General features: G+C 43.7%; 1 protein-coding gene across 5 annotated transcripts in view; it reads left to right on the plus strand.

Moving 5' to 3' along the window:
- RALBP1 (ralA binding protein 1) overlaps nucleotides 1-17,512 on the plus strand; it is a 69,835-nt gene extending 52,323 nt beyond the window's left edge. For all 5 annotated transcript variants that reach the window (XM_037892866.2, XM_037892867.2, XM_043539883.1 and 2 more), the window contains 6 exons: nucleotides 1,104-1,265; nucleotides 5,207-5,338; nucleotides 7,479-7,586; nucleotides 11,075-11,196; nucleotides 11,656-11,779; nucleotides 13,559-17,512. In XM_037892866.2, the coding sequence (XP_037748794.1) occupies nucleotides 1,104-1,265; nucleotides 5,207-5,338; nucleotides 7,479-7,586; nucleotides 11,075-11,196; nucleotides 11,656-11,779; nucleotides 13,559-13,825 (915 nt within the window). In that variant the 3' untranslated portion in view covers nucleotides 13,826-17,512. The remainder of the gene's footprint in view (nucleotides 1-1,103; nucleotides 1,266-5,206; nucleotides 5,339-7,478; nucleotides 7,587-11,074; nucleotides 11,197-11,655; nucleotides 11,780-13,558) is intronic.
- The last annotated feature ends 4,906 nt before the right edge of the window (nucleotides 17,513-22,418 follow it).

The raw sequence follows: 22,418 nt of genomic DNA on the forward strand, positions 1-22,418 counted from the left end.
TCTGTATCTGTAAGGAAGGGGGGGTATCATTCTGAGCATTTTATCAAACATGATGTTTGCATTCTAGGCTATGTGGCCTAGTAGAGTTATAAAATGTGTTCTCATTAACCCTTCAGTCTCAGAGTTAGGCCAGTCTACACTACAGACTGATATCGGTATAACTGCTTTGCTCAGGGGTGTGAACAATCCAGACCCCTGAAAGACATAACCCTCCATGTAGACAGCACTATGTCGATGGGAGAGCTTCTCCCATTGACATAGCTACTGCCTCTCAGGGAGGTACATTAACTACACCTACGGGACAAGTTCTCCTGTTGGCGCAGGCGCATCTTCACTTAAGCACTACAGAGGTGCAGCTACATTGGTGCGGCTGCGCCGATGCAGCGTTTTAAGGGTAGATTTGCCCTCAGTTTCCTGATGTTCCTGGCTTACTCCAGATTTTTAAGGTTCTGAGTTTTTCATACCCACTGATATCTAAAAACAATAGCAATTGAATGAGGTAATATAGTCTATTATAAAGGAGTCGCTAAGTCTGTTAAGCACAGATGTAATGACAAATGATCATTCTCATTTTGCAGTAAGCTAGAGAGAAAAATCAGCTTGGTGGATAAAAGGGAAAAAACATAACTGGTGCAGTACAGTTCTTGTAAGGTCTCTCTTGTCTGTCACTAGCACTGACTTCACATTTTTGTGTATGGAGAAGGGCCTAACAAGACACTAGCAAATTTCTGTGTCTACCATTTATAAAGCTAATTATTGCAAGCCAACAACTTTTAGCTTGGAAATAGAATGTGTCATGGTCACCAGAGGGTACAGTGATGAGAGACCACAAAGTGAATACAGCGTGGTCACGCTTCCTTCAGGCTCGCAGCAGATCATGAATTTCAGACATAATTTTATTTTAAACTAACCCTTGAATCTTCTAGAAGTAGTATTGATTAGCTTGTCTGAACAGAGTTGTAACTATAGCCCAAAGATGGAAAAAAGCTTACATCCTTTGTCCGGTAAGATACAATGTAGGGCAAATGTACCATTGATAATAAAGGACATTGTGTTAAAAAATCACTTTCTGAAGCAGTATTTTCACTGTCATTTCTTCCCAGATCAGCAACCGTGTCCTGTATGTATTTTTTACACACGTCCAAGAGTTCTTTGGAAATGTGACTCTAAAGCAGGTGACAAAACCCCTTCGCTGGTCTAATATGGCAACGATGCCAGCACTGCCAGAAACACAGGAAAACATTAAAGAGGAAATCAGACGACAGGTTTGTCTTTACCTCAGTGTGTCTGGCCTGAAGATTATATTCTTGTTCAGGCAGCTGAGACCTGAAGGAAGTAGATCTCATAGACAGTAGTGATGACTTTTAAATTCCCATGTGCTGTAACAGTTTGCTGTAAACTCAGTAATGTGGCTAAGTAGTTGGTATTTTGTTAATGTTACCATTGTATTTGGGGGAAGATATGTTGTACTTCTGTAGAGGCATATCGAAAAACCAAGTCTTGTACTGATCACCTTGTGAGCTATTCAAGGATTTTCTTGATGTATGGGGATAATGGGGACAACGTTTTGCAGGTAAGTGGTTTGTGTAATATCCCTTAATAGCATGCTCGAGGAGTTATTTAAATGTGTCTGAAGTTCATTACTAACAGGCCAACAAAATGTGGTAATAGGGGATGTGATACAGAGTTCCAAACTTGTGGAACTGGAAAGGTGACTTTTCTCAGGGTCTGCTTCTCTGGTGCATTAGGGTTGCTTTCTGCTGCCTCAGCAGTCTCCTAGAACTGGTTTGCCAGGCTACTGGAAGATTTCGCCTTGCCTGTGGAAATCCATGGGTGATGTAGAACTGCTGCAGCACCTCTTACACCACCTGGTTTTCTGTGCATGAGCAGGAGCTGAGGCATCCCTATGTACTGGTGACTCCAACTGCTATAACATTGCCTAGGAGCTGCAGCAGTTGGTCTAAAATACAGTAGACTTCAGACTGCTCAGGATTGGGATGTTAGCGCTCAAAGGGCAACTTTCCAGTCCTTCTCCTAACATGTGCTGCACACTACACTTCTGAAATAGAAGATAAGGGCCAGGATTTCTGGGAAAATAGATATTGGTTATAAGTGTCTTTTTGGAATGGGTTCAGCTCTCTGGAATTCAGTTCAGGGCTGAAGAGCTAGCTAAACAGAGGTGCCTTCCATGAGTATGGGAGAAGAGGGACACTAATAACCCACTGAATCGAGGAAGGAGAATGGAAAAAGGAGCTAGAACTATTTGAATTTTCTTCTAGACAAGTTGCAGTTCAATGTTAATGTAACTTCTAACGTGTACTACCCATGCTAATGCCGGTGGTTTTCCCATATCATTCCTTAAGACCTCCAGAAAAGATCCTTTGTGATAGTAGTAAGTTTAGATAAGGGGAAGGAAAGGGTATCTTATTTTATAAGTCTTTTGAATGGACTTTCCTCTGTGTATAAAGATTTGTGCATTTTGATGTCTGTCTCTGCTTCCATGTGTCTTACATAATTTTCTGTGTTGGTGCATTCTTGGCATGCAGTCTTTATTATTGAAAATTAGCACTAAGGATAAACTTGAAATTGCAACTTTCCCTAACTTGATTCTGCTATTTATAATTAACGGAACTGTAATTTGAGGTGGTGAGGGAAAGCAGCCCCATGTAAATAATTTATTATTTGTATTACTGTACCACCTAGGAGCCCTAGTTAAGCACCAGGTGCTAAGGGCTGTACAAATCCAGACCAAAAAGATGGTTCCTCCCCCAAAGAGTTTACAGTCCATCTATAAGACAAGACACAACAGATGGATACAGATAGATGGGGGAATACAAGGACACAATGAGACAATGTGGTTAGCATGGTAGGTAGTGATCTCAGCACACTAGTAACCTAACTGTTGCCAAGTGTTTTGCAGGCATCTCAGAAAAGAAGAGTTTTAACCAAGGATTTGAAGGCTGGTAATGAAGAAATTTTGTGGATGTTTTCAGGGAGCTCCTCCCAAACAATAGGGGCAGTACAGACAAAAGCAAGAAGGTGCTTGTTTGAAAATTTAATAAGGAGGCAATGAAGAATGGTATCATTTGCTGACTGTAGGCAGGCATCAACATCTCAGTAGTGAATGAGAGACAATAGTTAGGATAGAGAGAGGCCGTAAAAGGTCTTGAAAGTGAAGACAAGTAGCATATGTTTGATGTGATGGGGAAGGGAGGAGCCAGGGGAGGGATACAAAGAGAGAACGTGACCTGGTCAAAGCAACAAGCTCAGAAAATGATCTTTGCAACAGCATTCTGAATGGATATGAGCAGGGAAAGATTGCATTTGTCAAAGCTAAAGGAAAGGATGTTGCAGTAATTGAGATGCAAGATGATGCGAGCCTGGATGAGAGTTTCAGTTGTGTGGATGAATAGGAAAGTCCATACCTTTATAGATATTACACAGAAACAATCGGAAGATTTAGATATAGACTGGAAATGGGGACATATGTAGAGTTGTGAGTCAAGTATGATGGCCAGGTTGTGGGTCAGTGACAAACAGGATGGTAGCATTGTCCACTAAGAAAGAAGGTAGGGAGAGGGATTGGAGGGCGGGGAAATTAAGAATAATGTTTTCTATCCTTGTGGAGCTTGAGCTGAGAGCTTGAGATCCCCAAGGAAATGTCGGAATGACAGGGCAAGATTTTAGTTTGTACAGAAGATGAAAGGTGTGGAGTAGAGAGGAAGATCTGAGAGTCATGTGCAGAGCGATAGTAGTTGAATTTGTGCTTGTGGAGGAGATTACTCAGAAATAAGGTGGAAAAGGAGAAGAGAATGGGACCAAGGACAGAGCCCTGTGGAATCCCCATAGAAAGTTGGAGGGTGGATGAGGAGGATCCTTTGAAGGACACACTGAAGGAGCAATTAGAGAGATGGGAGAACCACAAGAAGACAATCTTGGAAGCCAAGGTGGAGGACAAGATTTCAAGAAGAGGAGCGTGGTCAACAGTGTCAAAGGTCGCTGACAGGTGAAGGAAGGTACGGATGGAGTACTAGTTCTGACCTTTGGCAAGAATGATTTTGGAATGCAAGAAGAGGAATCCAGATTGGAGAGGGTCCAGAATGGAATTGGAGGAGAAGAACTCCAAACAGAGAATGAAAACAGCATGTTCAGTGAACTTAAAGATGAAAGGAAGACGGGGCTGTAGTTGGAGAGGCAGCTAGGGTCAAGGGTCAGGTTTTAAGATTTGAAAGACTAAAGCATGATCATATTGTGAGAGGAAAGAGCCAGAAGGGGGAAGAGGGATTAAGGAGAAGAGTAAGGGAAGGGGTCAGAGTGTGTGCAAGGGAGATCAGGAAATGTAATAGGGTCACTGGGAAGTGGAAGGTTTAGAGGAGAAGTGCAAACAAGAAACTTCTGCACCTGTGACAAGAGAGGCGGAGGAGGAGAGGGTTGTCGGGGAGGGGGAAAGGTCTTGTCTTTTTGTCAGTTTTCTCTTGGAAGTAACTGGCCAGATCCTGTGTGGAGAGGAAAGTGGAGGGTTTAAAGAGCAAGTCAAAGTTGATGAAAAGGCAGCTGGGATTGAGGACATGGAATTAAGTAAATTGGAGAAGTAGAGTGGTTTAGCTAGGAAGATGACAGAACTGAAAGAGGAGCGAATGAATCTGTAATAGAAAAAATTGGCCGAGTCATGGGATTTGTGCCAGAGACACTCCACAGCATGAGAGCAGGATTGGAGGAAGAGGTTGGTTGGGGTGGCCCAAAGGTGGGGATTGGCAGGGCAACCTTGTGATGGGAGATGGGCAGAAGAGTCAACAGTGGAGAGGAGAGAATCAGTGGAACAATCATATCCGTGGAAGAAAGGCTAAATCTAACATCCGACAAGGAAGGAGTAGGGTGATGTCTGTTTAGCCATGAGTGCTTTACACAACCAAAAAGAAGGTTGTTATGAGAGCAATGGAAATTAAGCTTTTTTCCCCTCTAGAAGGAAACCAGTGAGTTCCCTACTTGCAGTCCAGGTTCTTGTGTCTACAAGAGATTGTGGTATTTTTCAGTTTCCCCTTCTGTAAAATGGGGATAATGTATTGACCTCTTTTTGTAAAGCACTTTGAGGCCTACTGATGAAATGCACTGTATAGGAGCTTGGTAGTGGTGGTGTATTGTGTATTATTAGAATGTAGTTGTATAGCACTGAGTGGTGAATATGATGCTTTTGGTGTTATTCTAGGAGTTCCTTTTGAACTGTTTACATCGAGACTTGCAGGCGGGGATAAAAGACTTATCCAAAGAAGAGAGATTATGGGAGGTACAAAGAATTTTAACAGCCCTCAAACGGAAACTAAGAGAAGCTAAAAGACAGGTGGGTCATTTTCTGTTCATTGCCAAACCTTTCAAATTCATAGATTGTAATTGCTGTGAGCATATTTTTGACCCTGTTCAAAGTAGTCTTGAAATTTCCTGTTATAATAGCTTCAGTGACATGCACAGGTTTTGTTTTGTTTTGTTTTTTTTAACATGAAACCAACTCATCTTCAGGACCTCTCATTGCAATGTGCTGGCGGTGTTCTAAGAGAGGGTTAAGATGTGTTTGATTCGCATTTAGAAAGGGTAAATGTTGTGATGGGATTTTGGTTTGATTTTCTTGCTGCATATCCTGTCTGTTTGATCTTGTTCTTAGCTTGTAAGTACTAAAAAAGGCAAATGGAGGATTTCCTAAACATTGAAGTTGCTGTTTAATGCAAGCAACTGGCAGGACTGAGTAGATAACTAAAAGGTTTGCTATATTCAGGGTTCCAAAAGGATGAGAGTTTCTTAAATGTGAGAACAGAAATGGATTTTTAGAGGAATAGGTGAGCAGTTAATTACTTTGCTAATGTCGACATACCACATAAGTGCCTGAGTCCTACTGGTCCATTTGTTTTCAAAATTTGTTTTAAAATTGCAGTTCTAAATGCTCACAGCCGTTCAGTAGGAAAGGGCTTGAATTTCCCATTTCACTGAAAGAAAAGGAGTACTTGTGGCACCTTAGAGACTAACCAATTTATTTGAGCATGAGCTTTCGTGAGCTACAGCTCACTTCATCGGATGCATACTGTGGAAATTGCAGAAGACATTATATACAGAGACACCATGAAACAATACCTCCTCCCACCCCACTCTCCTGCTGGTAATAGCTTATCTAAAGTGATCATCAAGTTGGGCCATTTCCAGCACAAATCCAGGTTTTCTCACCCTCCGCCCCCCCACAGACAAACTCACTCTCTTGCTGGTAATAGCCCATCCAAAGTGACCACTGTCTTCACAATGTGTATAATAATCAAGGTGGGCCATTTCCTGCAGAAATCCAGGTTCCCTCACCCCCCTCCAAAAACCACACACACAAACTCACTCTCCTGCTGGTAATAGCCTATCCAAAGTGACCACTCTCCTTACAACCTGCATGAAAATCAAAGTGGGCCAGCAGGAGAGTGAGTTTGTGTGTGTGGGGGGGAGGGGGGGTGAGAAAACCTGGATTTGTGCTGGAAATGGCCCACTTTGATTTTCATGCAGGTTGTAAGGAGAGTGGTCACTTTGGATAGGCTATTACCAGCAGGAGAGTGAGTTTGTGTGTGTGGTTTTTGGAGGGGGGTGAGGGGGTGAGAGAACCTGGATTTCTGCAGGAAATGGCCCACCTTGATTATCATACACATTGTGAAGACAGTGGTCACTTTGGATGGGCTATTACCAGCAAGAGAGTGAGTTTGTCTGTGGGGGAGGTGGAGGGTGAGAAAACCTGGATTTGTGCTGGAAATGGCCCAACTTGATCATTTTAGATAAGCTATTACCAGCAGGAGAGTGGGGTGGGAGGAGGTATTGTTTCATGGTGTCTCTGTATATAATGTCTTCTGCAATTTCCACAGTATGCATCCGATGAAGTGAGCTGTAGCTCACGAAAGCTCATGCTCAAATAAATTGGTTAGTCTCTAAGGTGCCACAAGTCCTCCTTTTCTTTTTGCGAATACAGACTAACACGGCTGTTACTCTGAAACCATTTCACTGAATTTGTTTTTACCCAGTGCTTTGTTGTTGTTGAGTTGTGCTTTCAGTCCAGTTTTTGATTTTCAGTCTTTGGTTACATTGACTTTGAGCCTTAGGAATCTGTTCATCAAACACATCACTCTGGTGCGCATAAAGCAATATGTCCTGAGCAGCCAATACATACAACTCCAATTGATTATCTACCCTGGAACATCCACAGTCTGCTCTATACATACTGCTTCCCCGGAACAAGTAAATCCAAAAGCTGTCCTTATTTAACTACCATGTGTCCCAGAAAGGAGGACTAGTGATGAATGACTTCTGGATACTGTTTTAAAAAACTTGAAATAAAAACAGAAACCTTCTCTGGGGATGACTCTAACAATAAATGCTAGCTTTGGACAGATACGTGAACAGTATTGTATTATATAATGTGGTGATGTGGCCGGGTAGCCTTTTGATCCAAACTTCTGTCACTGCAGGAGTGTGAAACAAAGATTGCTCAAGAAATTGCCAGTCTTTCGAAGGAGGATGTGTCCAAAGAGGAAATGAATGAAAATGAAGAAGTTATTAATATCCTACTCGCTCAGGTGGGTGGTGTGTTTAATCCCATTTTCCTTCTATTCTTCTTACCCTTCTGTTAATATACCAGCTTTTGGAAAATGAACCAATGACTAAAGAGAAGCAAATATGTTTCAGGTTTGTTAAAGAAACCTTTGCTTGTTAGTAAAGTTAGTCCATTAAAGAAGGCTGTAATGTTCTCTTATTCTCTGTGTTTGCACCATGGAAAGCCCTGATATATTGTCTGAGCGGTAGGTCAGAAAGTTCAAGAATGGGGAAGGAATAGGTGGCTGATTGCTGGAATGATCCTGAGGCCAGAGTAGGCACACACTGTAACAGGTGCTGAAAAATACTGTACACCTGAAGGGTTCATATTTCTATTTCATATTTAAACATTTTTATATCTAGTACCACAACTTTTCCTTAATATAATCTAGTTAACACTTTTACCTGTTTCACTGTTAACCAAAGAGAGGAGAAATTATCGTATTACGAGGTGTTCCACAGTCTGATCGGTGTCTCATTTTGGCATCACCTCTAGGTGGAGCTTGGGTTGTGGGAAGAATTTTCAGAGCACTACCACTATTTTCTCCCAGTCTGTTTCCAAACTGGATGAAGATAAAGACCCTTTTTTTTTTTTTTTTTTTCGTTTTAATTGTGTCTGTGAAAGTTTTGATGAGTTGAGTGCTGAGGTGAGGCTGGACATGTAAGGCTGGTTTTGAAAGTTTTGAACAGAAAGTGTAATGTACATTACAATAGAAAGTTACTGATTAACTGAGCACTTCACATTGATGCATCACAGTTATATTTAATTTAAATGCTATAGAAAAGCTTTGAATCCTCCTGACTTACCTGGAGCCAGAGGAGTCATCCTCCCCTGAAAACGCTTCAACTCCAGCACAAATGCTTGCAGTCTACTTGAAATTCAGAGTTTAAAACCTACTTTCTCACCCAGAGTGAGAGTCACAAAAGTACTTAGGTGTCAAAACCTCACACTTGGGTGTCTAGGCACCTAAATCCCAGTTTTAGGTTCCACAAAACTCCTGCTAAATTCTGGAGGCACCTAAACTCACTCGGTGTCTGCATTTTCAGAGTACAAATTCCCTCTGTGCCTAGGTTTCTGCCTCTGAGTGTGCGCACTGCTGCCTCCCTCTAGGTGTTGGGATACCTACCTTCTGCCTAAGCCCCAGTGTGATGCACAAACCAGGGAAAGGTAGGCGTCCTCCTTCCAATCTTGTGTGTGGAGCCTGACCTGGTAGGTGTGCTCACGGGCCACCTATTTCATCAGTCAAAAAGTGGCTAGAAGCAGCAGCACCGACTTTATAACTTTTATCCTGGTGGTTGGAGCACTCACCTGGGATGTGGGAGATACACATTCAGTTCCCCCACCTGAGGGGGGGGAAGGATTTGAACAGGAGTCTCCCACCTCTGAGTGCTCTGAGCTATGGGATATTTGGATCTGGGGTTCCCTCAGTCTCTCCTGTTGAAGCTGTTCCACTGTGGATTAATAACTAGGTACTGGAGCAGGGACCTGGGTGTCTCAATACCCAGATGGATGCCCTAACCACCAGGCTATGGAGTCCTTCTTACTCTCTGGCCCAGTGACTCTTTAGTTATTTATCCACAGGAGCTCTTAAAGGAGCCCCACATCAGAATATTCATAGCTCAGAGATTAGAGCATGCTGAGAGGTGGGAGACCCCTGTCAAATCCTTTCTCCCTCTGTGCCAGAGAAGGGAATTGTACCTGGGTCTCTCACATCCCAATTGCCTCTGGGCTACAGGGTATAAGGTGGGTGCCACCACCTCCTTCTCTTCTGGCCATTTTGTGTGGGTTTAGACTGGTGCCTAACTCATTTTCCCAAGAAATGTCTTAGGCGCCCAAGCCCCCTGACTGCAGGAGAAGGGTTCCCATTTGAGAGAGAGGTGCCTAGCTCCTTGAGAGCGGCGAGAGTTAGGACCTACTGTCATCTGCATCTCCCATTGGCTAACTTAGGCGGTTCCCTGCCTGGCATGCTGGCTTTTGTGAATTGCAGCCTAAGTCTCCTATATCTCCCTGTTCATCATATAGGGAATCTAGGGTCTAACTCAGGCTTTGTGAATCACAATGTTGTGGTGTTCCTGTAATTTTGTAAGGTGGCTAAGTGTTAGGTATTGCAACACTGATCATCCCAATGCCTAAGTCCCTTTGTGAATATGGGCCCCAGTGTCTGATGTACACTATGCTCATGATGAAAGGGGATGAGCTACTCACAACTCTCATTGGCTTCAGCCCGTCAGGTCAGACTTCCAGTTGTTAGTTTTCTCTCTCTTCCTCTCGAATGCCTGAATGAGAGGCAAGACTGAAGCACTTACTGTTCAAGTAACTCATACCGTTGTTCTCCTTCACTTCTCTTGTTCATGCCTCACACTCTATAGTTCCTCTTTCCAAATATAATTGGAAGCTTTTCAGTAACATTTTCCTACAGATCTCATTCTTGCCTGCTTTTTTACTGTGTTATTGGCAACAAGGTAACTAAAAACTTGTCACTTAAGGAGGCTCATTAGGTTTGATGTAATAAGTTAATCTTGTCTTATTGGATAGGTTGCTTGCTAGATAGCAAAATAAGTTCTGTGGGCTTCTTAAACCCTTTAGATGTGTTGTTTTTTAAAAGTGTAATTTTAAAAAAAAAAAAAAAGGTAAGTGGAGGTGTTTCCTTCCTCAGTTCTGCATTCTTTGCTCCTAGCCTCTTTGGAATTGACACAGGAGTGTAGGTTTAAAGTTTGTTTTATCCATTGGTTTTAAGTAAGCAGGCTAGAGTAAAGGACTCAGAATTTCCAGATCTTTCAAACAAGAAACACCTTTTCTTAATACTGGGAGGCTGGCACAAGTGAAAGGAGACAAAGGCCTTGGCTCATATATGAGGCCTGGCAGGAACGAGATTAGTGTGTGGGGTGTTTGTTATGTGGAGAGAGTAGCAAGGGAGGTACTCAGCGTTTTTGTCTTCTTTGTCCCAGACCACTGTTTTGCCACCCACCTCATCCGTTCTTCCCCATCCATCATGACACTCTTCTGCCATAATTCTTGCCACCCACTTTCTATCTTTCAAGGTGAGTTTAGGACTTGTCTGCTTCTGTACTTGGCCCCAGTGTTTCCCCTTTGATTTGAGTTTTGGCACCTAATGGAGTCTGGGGAGCAGGAAATCCCAGCCTCACACCGTCTGGCTTGTGCTGGAATTTGGTGAGCCATAGCGCACAACAGTTCAGTAAGAAGATCTCAAAGCAGACGTAACTTGATCCCAGATTAATCTTGGCTGTGAGAGCTGATGGACCAGAGGAGTAGAAAGGTTGGCCAGCCTGTCCGCATACATCCACACTAGGACAAAACCGTGCTTTCAGCATAATTACCTGAAGTGTTTCCAGAAAACAAAGTTGTCCGGTCACTTCTGAGGATGCAGCATTAGAAAGAAGAAACAATGTAGTGTATTTTTTGTAGATCATAAATCCAAGACCTCATGAGGTGGATTAATTATCATTGCAGGAGAATGAGATCTTGACAGAACAGGAAGAGCTACTGGCGATGGAACAGTTTCTGCGCAGACAGATTGCCACTGAGAAGGAGGAGATAGAACGCCTTCGAGCAGAAATAGCTGAAATTCAAAGGTAAGAAAAAGCCTGCTGACATCGGATCCTCAGCCAGGCTAGAACTCTTACAAGAATTTCTGCTGTGATTGTATACCTCTTATAAAGGGTTGGATTTTGAAAAACAGAAGCGTGCAGTTCAAAATGCTAATAGAAAGGACAGGAACCTGATGAACATTACAGATTGCCTTGTTGCAGCTTTTGGGATATTTTCTTCTAGATCATAGTAACTTGTGAAGACCTTAAGCATAAAAAAATCCCATTGTCTTAATGGACAAACTGCTTTTTTCTTTACTTCACCAAGAGTAGAATTTGCTTTTAAGAAAGAAAGAAAAAGAAAGAAAACGCTTTAGTTTTATAAATTGCTGCAGACTCTCAAATGGATAGGCAGGTGAAAATAGCTACTTTCTCACCTCCTGCATTTCCAGCAAACTTACATGCGAACAGGGCTTAAATTTAAGATCTCTTTTACTCTTTCAGTCGTCAGCAGCATGGTAGAAGTGAAACTGAAGAATATTCTTCTGAGAGTGAGAGCGAGAGCGAGGATGAGGAGGAGCTACAGATTATCTTGGAAGATTTGCAAAGGCAGAATGAGGAACTAGAGGTGAGACAAGTGCATTTTACCAAAATAACCTTTGCTTTTCATGCTGGCTTTCTTGGGGAGTGGGCTCCTAACCATGCTGAAGAATTTCTCTGAGGTGCAGTTTGGCAAGTGTTGCTCATTCTGTTCTCCGTGTAAGAGAGAGAGAACAGAGGATTACTTTAATTCTCAGGAACCAATCCTGTTCTTTTTAAAAGCTAACTTCATTCCCCAGGGCTCCTGCACCATGTGCAGTCATTTCCCCATGTGTAAAGTGGGTGTAAATTGCTACCAAATATGATTTAGTAGAGTCTCACCACCACTTTGCACAGGTGTAAATGACTGCACATGAGGCAGGGCCTGGAGAATGGATTTCTCAGATTTTTTCCCACACAGCCCTTTCCATTTCTTTCATGCATCTGTCTGTTTTTTCCTCCCTACAAACATTTGAGACTTTCTCTTCACCTCCCCTCCCCTTTCTCTTCACCTATGCATTGTGTCTGAATTGTGACTCTTCATTTAAAAAAACAAACTTGGAGCGCCATTGCCCAGTTCAGGAATTCTTACTCACTGGAAAGTGACAAGAGCATTTTAAAAGAGCGGCATTGGTGTCCAAAAATTAAATATAGATATTCCAGAGAGAGATTGAAGCAATTCTCTTACCTAGCGTGAGGAATAATTTTCCTGGGTATGGATAGTGTTACTTTAGCCAGCTAAGGAGAGCTCTAAGGTCCTTTCAATCCCTTCTTCCCACTCTGAGGTTAGAGTTGTATTTCCTCCATCACTCTCCCAGCCCTATGGCTGGGAGTAAGATGTAACACTTGGTGTATAAATTCTGGTCTCTTGCTTGATGGTGACTAGTGCTGTCAGGAGGCTCCTGGGTTAATGTCCTTTACAATTCTCAGTAGAAACTCTGTACTTCTACTGTTTGGTGCTTCCTATCTGAGGAACTTAAATACTCCTCAGTTATTAATAAACTACATCTCACAAACACCCTGTCAACTACTGTTCTCATATTACTGATGAGGCACAGAAGGGTTAAGTGACATGCCTAAAGTCGTACAGAAAGCCTGTGGCAGAGCCAGGAATAAATCCTAGGTTTCTTGAATTCTAGTCCTGTGCTCTGACTAGCTAGCTGGGAACTTTAGTTAGCTGTTGATACACCATATTTGTAACTCAGATTGAAGATGGGGACGATTTAAGAAGCTGATTAAGAACAGACTCCAAAAAATTGATGTAAAGCTGCCTTGGTGCAAAAAATTAAAAGTAGCCCAGCTCTAAGAATAACATCAGAGATACTTCACTCTGTTTCTCAACTTGTAGATTTGTTTTTTAAACTGCTGAGCTCATTTTTATAGTAATTCCTGCTGGAGGGAGGTCGGGCAAGGTAGCTCCAGAACTAATTTAAATGTAAAGTCTCTTTGCAGTCCATGTTGGAACTGTCATCTGCCAAAACCTAATTAAGTATTTAACTCAAAATATAGTTTTCAAAAATCTTAAACCAGCTCTGAACCTTTCTGTAGAGGGGTGGGCAGGAGTGCTCATTTTCTTGTCTCAGTGTGTATTTTTGGTGGGTGCAGCTGTTAGTCCATTGTCACCATAAATCTTCTGTTCCTTGTGGGGTTAATTTTTTTTCATGCACTCCATTTCTGTTAATTCCTGTGTGTGTATTTATGCACACGTGCACACACTTGTCTCTCTCCCAAGTTAGCAGCAAAGGTTACGTTGTGTGATACTCTATTCATGAGTCAGTAGGTACAGAAGTTACTGTTTTGTCATATTTTCCTTTCCCTTGCTCAAAAGATAAAGAACAATCATCTGAACCAAGCGATTCATGAGGAACGAGAGGCCATCATTGAGCTGCGAGTGCAACTTCGCCTGCTACAGATGCAGCGAGCAAAATCAGAGCAGCAGGTGCAGGAAGAAGACGAGCCAGAAAAGCGTGGGGGTGTTTCTCAACAGCAAAGAGACAGTGTCCTGGAGACAAAAGCAGCTAAAGAGCAGTCAAAGGCAGTCAAGGAGCTAGTCAAGCCATCGCCAAGCAAAGACAGGAAGGAAACTCCAATTTGATCAGGGTCCTTGGGTATTCATAAAATCAACTGGACTTAGCAAGGACTGTGCAACTTACTGTAATTCAGAGGCTAAAACTGCACAAATCTTTGCTGGCTGTGTACATTGTGTAAAGAATCTTGTCTTTTAAAACCCTTGAGATTTTTGTCTCCTTCACAATTGTGGATTCTGCCTATTAGGCTCAGGTTACTTTGGAGGACAAAGCAATTAGAGGTTGGAGGGTGCAGAGGAGTTTTCCAGCTAGTGTCAGATTATTGGAGACCGATTTGCTTCAGGTGACTTTAGATAATTCAGTAATGGTTTTATTTTAAACCAGAGCAATTATTTGTTTTCATCAGAGCAAAATTGGGAGGTCTCTTCTTTCCAGTCAATAAAAAGCAAAAACCTATCCACAAACATTAATTATTTGCCTTGTGAATCTATTCATTCTCATTCACGGTCATTTCTGCTTATTTCTGGTCACTCTTGCTTGTGCCTTTGATACCTTTCTGATGCAGATTATATACAAAGGAGCTTTAAATTCTTTCCTGTTTGGCTAAAATGTCTGAGACTGCAGGAGATCATCATTACCTAACACATGCCCTAATAACATCCTCATTTTACAGTTGTAAAATGTATTAAAATACATGTCAAATCTCACAGCTGTCCCTTTGTGGTGGAAGGTGTTCATCAAGAGCCAGTCAAGGCTTTTGGCAGTGTAGTGAACCCATTTGCTGGTTTGTAAACCAGTGACCCTCACCATCATACGTGTATAACATAGATGCTGTATTCACACCACTAGTGCATAAGAGCAGCCTTTTCTTAGTACAGAGAAAGGGTCCATTTTCAAGGGTTTGGAACGCTCAGTTCAGTTCAAACTCAGCGACCGAAGCTTTAGCAGTTAAAGAGGATTGGTTAAGTTGTTTGCTTAGCTTAGAATAAGTTATCTTTGTCTAACCAAGCAATATATTGTTCCAGCTACAGAAATTTAAGCCATTCATGCTTTTCAGGTAAGTCTGATGAAAGATGCCCAGTGGAGGGAGCAGGGTTCAGCAATAGACATTTTTTTCTGTAGTAACAATAACTGTGACTTACTTTTGGCTCAGCTATTTAGTGCTATCAGCAATCAAAGGCCTTCATAAAAATTGGCATTGTCGGGCCATTTTTATGTTTCAGATGCACTCATTTATATATGTCAAATGAAATGACGGTCATGAGACTAGTCAATAAATATTCAACTCAAAAAATATTGAAAACAACTCCCCAGAGTGCTCACAGCCTATCTTGTTTCTAGAATCTGGATATTTATTTTCAGCACCTGTTGGATGTGGGTGTATTCTTTCTTTATCTATTGCACTGTTGTGAATCATGGGCCATGATTTCATTTTGTATAAATAATGCTTTGATATGTTATAGAAAACAGCCTCATATTTTTTTAAAATTTGGAGAACAGAATTTATGAAGATTGAGAATGTGGTTAGATGGCAGTTGTAAACATGTAAAGCATTCTCCCTTGCCTGTCTGTTACATGCATTTTATGTACGCTAGCAATATTTAAACATTTTCTTTAAATTCACTCTAATTTCTATCAAATTGTCATAGATTTTTCTAATCAGTGTTCTTCAGACAAATCTCTTAATATTGATTAACTTTTATTTTGTTAGGACCATATTCATCAAGCTAATAAATTCAACAGCCATTTGAAAATAGTTTGTAATGTATCTACCTCGCAGTAAATGTCCATCTTTCGAAAGCAGCCTCGCTCACTTTGCATGCGCAACTACCTTCCATTGTGTGGGGGGTTTGTTTTGTAGCAAACCCGTCCCAATTAAACTATGAAATCAGTTTTTTGGATTGCTCTCCTCTAGGGACAGTTATCCTGGCATTTCTATTATGAAACTCTGCTGAGGAAAAAAACTGGTTCAAAGCTAAAATTTAAGTCTTGTTTTAGATCTAATGAAAGGAAAGCAAAACAAATATTCAAAGGTCTGTGGTTTTCAAGACCCTAATTTTTCTGCTGTAACTGAAAACGTGAACTAAAAGATTTACTTTTTGAAATGTGAATTCAGGCACTCGGTTCTGTTTCTCCTGCAGTTACCAAGCAGCTGCACCACCTACACTGCTTTAGGTGTTTGGGTTGTCACCAGCCCCTGTAGCAATAGGACTGAACACAGGTCTTTGCAAGTAAGTTCATCTCCTGTTTCTGTAATGTAATTTGGTTGATCCATCTTATGTTAAGAATTTTAGTTCTAAAAGTTTCTGGAAAAAAATTCAATTCTCTTGAAAAAATAATTAAAGCAGATTATGTCCATGTTGCTAATTCACAATAGACCCTTTTTTAATATAAATCTGAGGAGCGGAGCTACTGTGCTTGAGTTTTTGGTGTGTGGAGTTATGGATTCGATTCTTAGTAACACTGTAGATGGGTTTTCCATCCATCAGTTTATGTACAGACAGGATACACTAAGAGGCCACTTGTACTTTGTCTGAGGTCAAGTAAGTCTTAATGAAAGCAGTGCTAGATCTAATACGTATCTTACACATGTAATGAGTTAGTGATCTCTTTGAAGGAGCCATTATAAAGTTAAAAGAGCTGATTACTTTTAATTGGACAGTAAATATAACTATGAAAGTAATTTCAATGATCTGATATTTTACACTACCCAGCTCACTTATAAGATGCCCTATAAGAAGAGCATCCCAAGGTGCCTTACAATAAAACTCAGCTGGAGATATAATTAAAGGGAGTGTTGCCCCTAATCCTGAACTTCCCTGATCATCCAAGAAAATGCACTGAAGTTTGTCATTTAAAATAGAAAGGAAACCAGAGTATAAGGACCTAGCTGGCCTACTAAGTGGGAAACTTGGATAAACAACCACTCTAACAAATTAAAATGGACAAGTAGTAGCAGGAGGAGAGCTGGCATATAGAGTACATTACATCCATTTAATTTGCTTGCTATCATACTATGGCTATGGATCATACCTGACAGTATTGTTCAAATGAGGAATGCAATAGCATTATTGGGCATTTATGCCCTGGCAGAATCAGCAGCCAAAATACCAGACCGAGCAAATTTAAACCTCCTGAAACCAGACTTCATTTTGTTATGCCTTTGTGGGCCAGACTCAAACAATGCATGTAATAATAGCTAGTCATAATTGGACATGATGGTTTGAGCACCGATTGTATCAGTAATAATGAATCTGTTGTGTGTGTTGACTAGATTTAACATGTTCTAATCTTATGAATATAAACATTTACACCGGTAACCTGTTTTGTACATTCCTAATGCTAGCTCTAACTGAATACTGCAGAAGGGTAACACTTCCGGGCCACACCTAATTAACTGTTCTTCAAATTCAGCTTAAAACCTTGTGCCCACACCATGAAGTACTTTAGTTGACCGTACTAGCACATGCTTCTGTTGAATTACTCCATTTACAAGCCATTTCAAAATGAACTCTCAAAAGGCCAGCTAAACAGTCACACACCCCAGTGAGTAAAACTCTTTATAACCAAATTAAATTAATTGTGGGGAGAAAACCAATGTAAAGCAGCAGGCTGTTATGTGCATCTGAAGTGGGAAGTTTTGAAGGCTGTTACCATCCTATTTATTGAAATTCTGCAACTGTATCGAGCTATTTTAGACAACTATTTTTAATGCAAATTAATCTTTTTCCAATAAAGTGTTTGTACCCTGAGAAGTAGCCGTTTGCAGTGAACTGTTGCCTACATGAAAGTTGCAGTTAGTGGTTTGTCAAATCTAGCAACAAGCAGCTGTTTTTATCAGTTCATGCCCCTGGCAGGACTCTGAAAAATGTCAGCCGGTGCTAACTTCAATCTTTTAGCGATGGCTCTGCAAGACCCAGATAGCCCAAGGGCTAGATTACCTAAGAAACTTGTGTGGTGATGCTAAGCTTCACTATGCCTCACTTCTAGGTGCCTAGAAAATTGTTTATCCACAGTGGATAGTGCACGATTAGGCCAGAGAGAGCACACAAGCATGAGAATGACTAGAGGGTGTTAGAACACACAGCTGACTTTTCAAATTATTTATCCACTGTGAGATGGGGGAGGCCCATGTGAGGATAGCCCAGGAGATCGGGCACACTCCTGCAACATAGCAAATCCATTCCCCCCCTCAGGTGGAATAGATACGTGAAGTGGGGAAGCTCCCAAATTCCTGTTGAGGTACCCTAAGCCCTGGGCTAAAAGTAAGGAGAATGGTTTCCCCACTGCAGCCATTTTGTGCACATCTGTCTATAGGGGCCTGATCTGGTAGGCGAGGTTGGAGCACACCGAGCAAGTCAGGCCCTGCAGGTGCCTTAAGTACAGGCACACCTAGCTTCTCTGTGCATGGCTCTGGGCTTAGACACCAGGATGCCTGGTGTGTGCCAAGAGGCAGTATCACAGGTGCAATTGGGAACTCACTGCAAAAGTTAAAGTGCAAAGTGATGTCCACTGCCTACAAGGTATGGGTCACTGAATTGCAGTGGGGCTGATTCTGAGATTGAGGTGCCTAATTGCCATTTTAAGTCCTTTTCTGAATCCAGCCCTGGGGGACGATTGAGGGCTGAGTTTAAATCACTCCTATGCACAGCTGATGCTGTTCCTTCATTAACATCAAAAAGTAGTTCATTGTTGGCCCTGTAGCTCAATTTCCTACTGGGATGACTCTGCAAGTAGAAAGCTGTCTAACTCTTACCCCTGCAACTTCTTCCTCGTCTTCTAACAGTCAAGCTGGCTTTTTTCCACCATCCAAGTCTAATGATGCCGCAGGAGCCTCCAGCTATTTGTGCAGGTGCCAAGGGTGTAATTGGTCTTGTGGAATGCTGACTAGGGCTCTTAACTGCCTGCGAGGGAACACATCCAGACTGATTGCAATGGAGGTTGCAGAATCCACCCCAACCGAAGGCACAATCCCTGTATGGGGCAGGGTGGGAGCAGCTAGGATCCCTCTCTATCAATCTGGCTGAGTGAGTGGCCTAAAGAGCGGCCCCAGGGCCAGAAGCAGGGCTCAGGCAGGCCTTGTATAAGGCCAAGCAGCTGTTGTGGTAGAGGAGGAACATTCTCCCACCTGAAGTGGCTAAGACCCCACTCCTAAACCGCCCCAGGGATTTTCTTCTGTGGGGGCTCTGAACCAGGGCAATGGGCCCTTGGGTAGAGTTGGATCCCCACCACCACCCTCCGCATGCAGGGCTGGAGGAATGCCCTGAAGAGCCACATTAGAGAAGGAAGAAGCCTCCCCCCAGCTAGGGAAAGGGCAGTAGAACTGAGCTCTCCTTCTCAGCCCTGTGCCTGTTTCAGGATGTTAAAAAGACATTTCGTTTCAATAAATGACAGGCGGCAGTGAGGACACCAGTTCAGCCCATTGAGCATGCTTGGCTGATGACAAGACACAGGGTCAGTGACTGGCCTTGGCTCTGCAGCCCGAGCCTGTGCGCTGATGTTAGAGGGACAGGCTGCTGTGGTCATAATTGCCTTAGCTCCTGGGGAGAATTTAATAAATAGGTGGGAAAAGGCATCCAGGGTCATAAGCAGCCACACATGGAGAGCAGGGCTTGATAGGATGACCCACCCCTGAGGAATGGCAGGAGGGGAGAAGAAAGCCTATGGGGCAATTGCTTATCTTGGGTTCTGGCAAAGGAGGGGGAGGCTGGTCTTAGTCTCTCCCTCTTCCCTTAGAAGGGGCAAGTTTGTGCTCCCATGGTGGAGAGGCAATCAGCAGGAGAATAGAGCTTTGCCTGGAAAAAGATAAGGCCCTTCCAGCAAATGATCCAGCTAAATGCTCCAGCACTGGGCAACAACAGCTGCTCCTGCGTCCGCTTCAGTTACCTGCCAAATGCATCCTCCTTTCACCAGCCACAAAACAGCAGGGAAGCTCTAGGCCCAGGAAAGCTGCATTCCCCCCGACTAAGGCTGCGTGTCTGTCACAGATTCAGTGACCTCCGCAGCAGTCCCTGCAGGGGCAGTCTTAGGCCACCAGGCCACCGCCACAGCAGCAGTTTGGGTGTGGAAGGGGGCTCAGCCCTGAGGCTTGGGTGTAGGGCAGCGCTTACCTCAGGAGAAACTCCCGGGAAGTGACCAGCAGCATGTCCCTGCAGCTCATAGGCAAAGGGGCCAGGGGGCTTTGGGTTCCCGGCCAATGGGAGCTGTGGAGCCAGCACCAGTGGCATGGGCAGCACACAGAGCCCCCCGGCCGTCCCTGCCCTTAGGAGCTGCAGGGATGTACAGGCCACATCTGGGGAGCTATGCGCAGAGCCTGCCAGCCCCACCAACCCTCCTCCCCCAGCACCAGCGGAGGTCCTGGGCCACACACCACCACACTCTTCCCCCTCTACCTCAGCACCTGCAGCCCTTTGGCCCAAGCTTTAGTTAGGGGTACCTAGTAGAAGTCATGGACAGGGCAGAGGCTGTGAATTTTTGTTTACTGCTCATGACCTGTCCATGACTTTTACTAAAAATACACAACTGAAATGTAGACTTACTCACAACCAGGGGAGCTAGCAGGTTAGAAGGGGAGAGGGAGTTGCACACTCCTGCTTACTTTAACCCAGCGGTACAGGAACAGGGAGAGTCAGGGGGCCATAGCCCTCCCACTTTTCACCAGGGAAGACCCCCACCCCCTGCCCCACCAGGCCCATAGTTGGTAGAGCCCAAACAGTGGTGGGAGCTGCTTGTCCCTGCCCCACATGCTCTCCACCCAGGGGAGGTGGAGGGTCTGCATGGCAGCTCCCGCTGGGGAATGGGGAACTCCTGTAGAGAAGACTAACCATGCCTTATGCAGTCAGCTGCAGATGCACTCCTCCGCTGTACATGATGAGGTCTTTCATGCAGAATCTGGCCTGAGACCAGCAAGGATATGGCTGAAGCCCAGAATTGAATAGCTCGGCCTAAGCTACCTGCTGTATTGCAGTACGAGAGGTCAGGATCTAAAACAATTGGCTCTTTAACAATCTACGGAAAGCTGAGTTGCGACACAAAGGAAGGGGAAGGAGAACACCATCCTTACTCACCTGGCTGGAAGAAAAGCAATCATTGCCAGATCACCAGTAGCAGAGAAAACTAAGTCAGGTGCTAATCTTTACTACACAAAATGATGAACTGTTGTACTAAGAGCCTTGATCAGCTTATAAATAATCACTGAGATGACAAAGGTTCAGAGAAAATAAACCAAACTTTCTATTATCTGTAGGCTGCAGTAACAAAGAGGACCAAAAAAAGAAGGGCTCGGTTTGCCTCCCATGTCTGTACCTGTAATGGGCTGGAGAGGAAGTCCCAATGGGTTTTCTGGTACTTGTCTAGCTCATCTTAGGGAATCTACATTTCTGCTTTGCAAATAGGTTATATCACAAGGAAATGAGATTTTAGTAGAAACCTCCACTTCTCCATTGAGCAGCCTCTGCCTATTCTCACTTGTGGGACCAAGGTAGCTGCACTGCAAGCCACTGATTCTTCTGATGAGCAGCATCTGTCAAACCTGTCACCCCCGCTTCATTCCAGGCTGGAGGCTTTAAAAAGGAAGAGTAGCTCCAACCACAGCTCACCTCCCTTCTGATAGCTGAAGCAGCATCGAGTCTGGATTGTATGCAGTATCCTACACCTCAGTCTCACGGCCCTGTGGAGTCTGGAGGCTGCCACATGGGGTTGAGGTCCCCGGGCAGCCCTACCGTGTTGAGGTCTGGGCTGCTGCTCGGCCAGGTTCAGGGTCAGGGCTGCTGGCCAGCCCCACCCAGCGTGGTCTGGGGTACCTGCCACCCGGCCCCCTCACCCAGGGCTCCACTCCTGTGGAGGAGTCTCTGGCCAGGAGGTGCTGGACATTGAGGTCTGTGGGGAGAAAGGAGGGGGTGCTATGGTTCTAAACCTGTGGCCCAGGTAACATATTGTAGGTCATATATACGGCTCACAATGATAAAGAGATTGAGAACCACTGCTCTAGAGCTTCAGGATCAGGGGGCCATCTCGCCCCTGTCGGTAGACGTGGGTGTCTTTACAGGTTTGGTTGACTATTAGTCTGGCAATGCGTAAGCCCAGCATCAACTCTGGAGATCAGCCTGCAGGAAAAAACGGTTACTCACCTTCTCATAACTGTTGTTCTTCGAGATGTGGTGTTCATGTCCATTCCAAGCAGGTGTGTGCACGCTGCATGCACAACAGCTAGATGATTTCCCCCCACGCAGTATCCTTAGGGTCAGTCTGGGTGCACCCTGGAGTCGTGCATTCATGGTGCCCAATACAGGGCCCTGCCGACCCGCCACCCCTCAGTTCCTTCTTGCCTGCTACTCCGACCGAGGAGAAGGAGGGTGGGTATTGAAATGGACATGAGCAACACATCTCGAAGAACAGTTACGAGAAGGTGAGTAACCGTTTTTTCTTCGAGTGCTTTAGGGCAGGGCTACTCAAAGTAGTGGTCCGCGGAACCATCGGCTGCCAGTCTTCATGCACACTGGAAAAAAAAGAATGCCAGTCCCCCACATCAGATAGCTTGAAAAGCACTGCTTTAGGGTGTCAAAAATCGGTAATAGGTGCCTATATAAGAAAAAGACCCAAAAATCGGGAGTGTTCCTATAAAATCGGGACATCTGGTCACCCTAGAGTGCTTGTTCATGT

Source organism: Chelonia mydas, chromosome 2, assembly GCF_015237465.2.
Source record: "Chelonia mydas isolate rCheMyd1 chromosome 2, rCheMyd1.pri.v2, whole genome shotgun sequence".
NCBI classification, from domain to species: Eukaryota; Metazoa; Chordata; order Testudines; family Cheloniidae; genus Chelonia; species Chelonia mydas.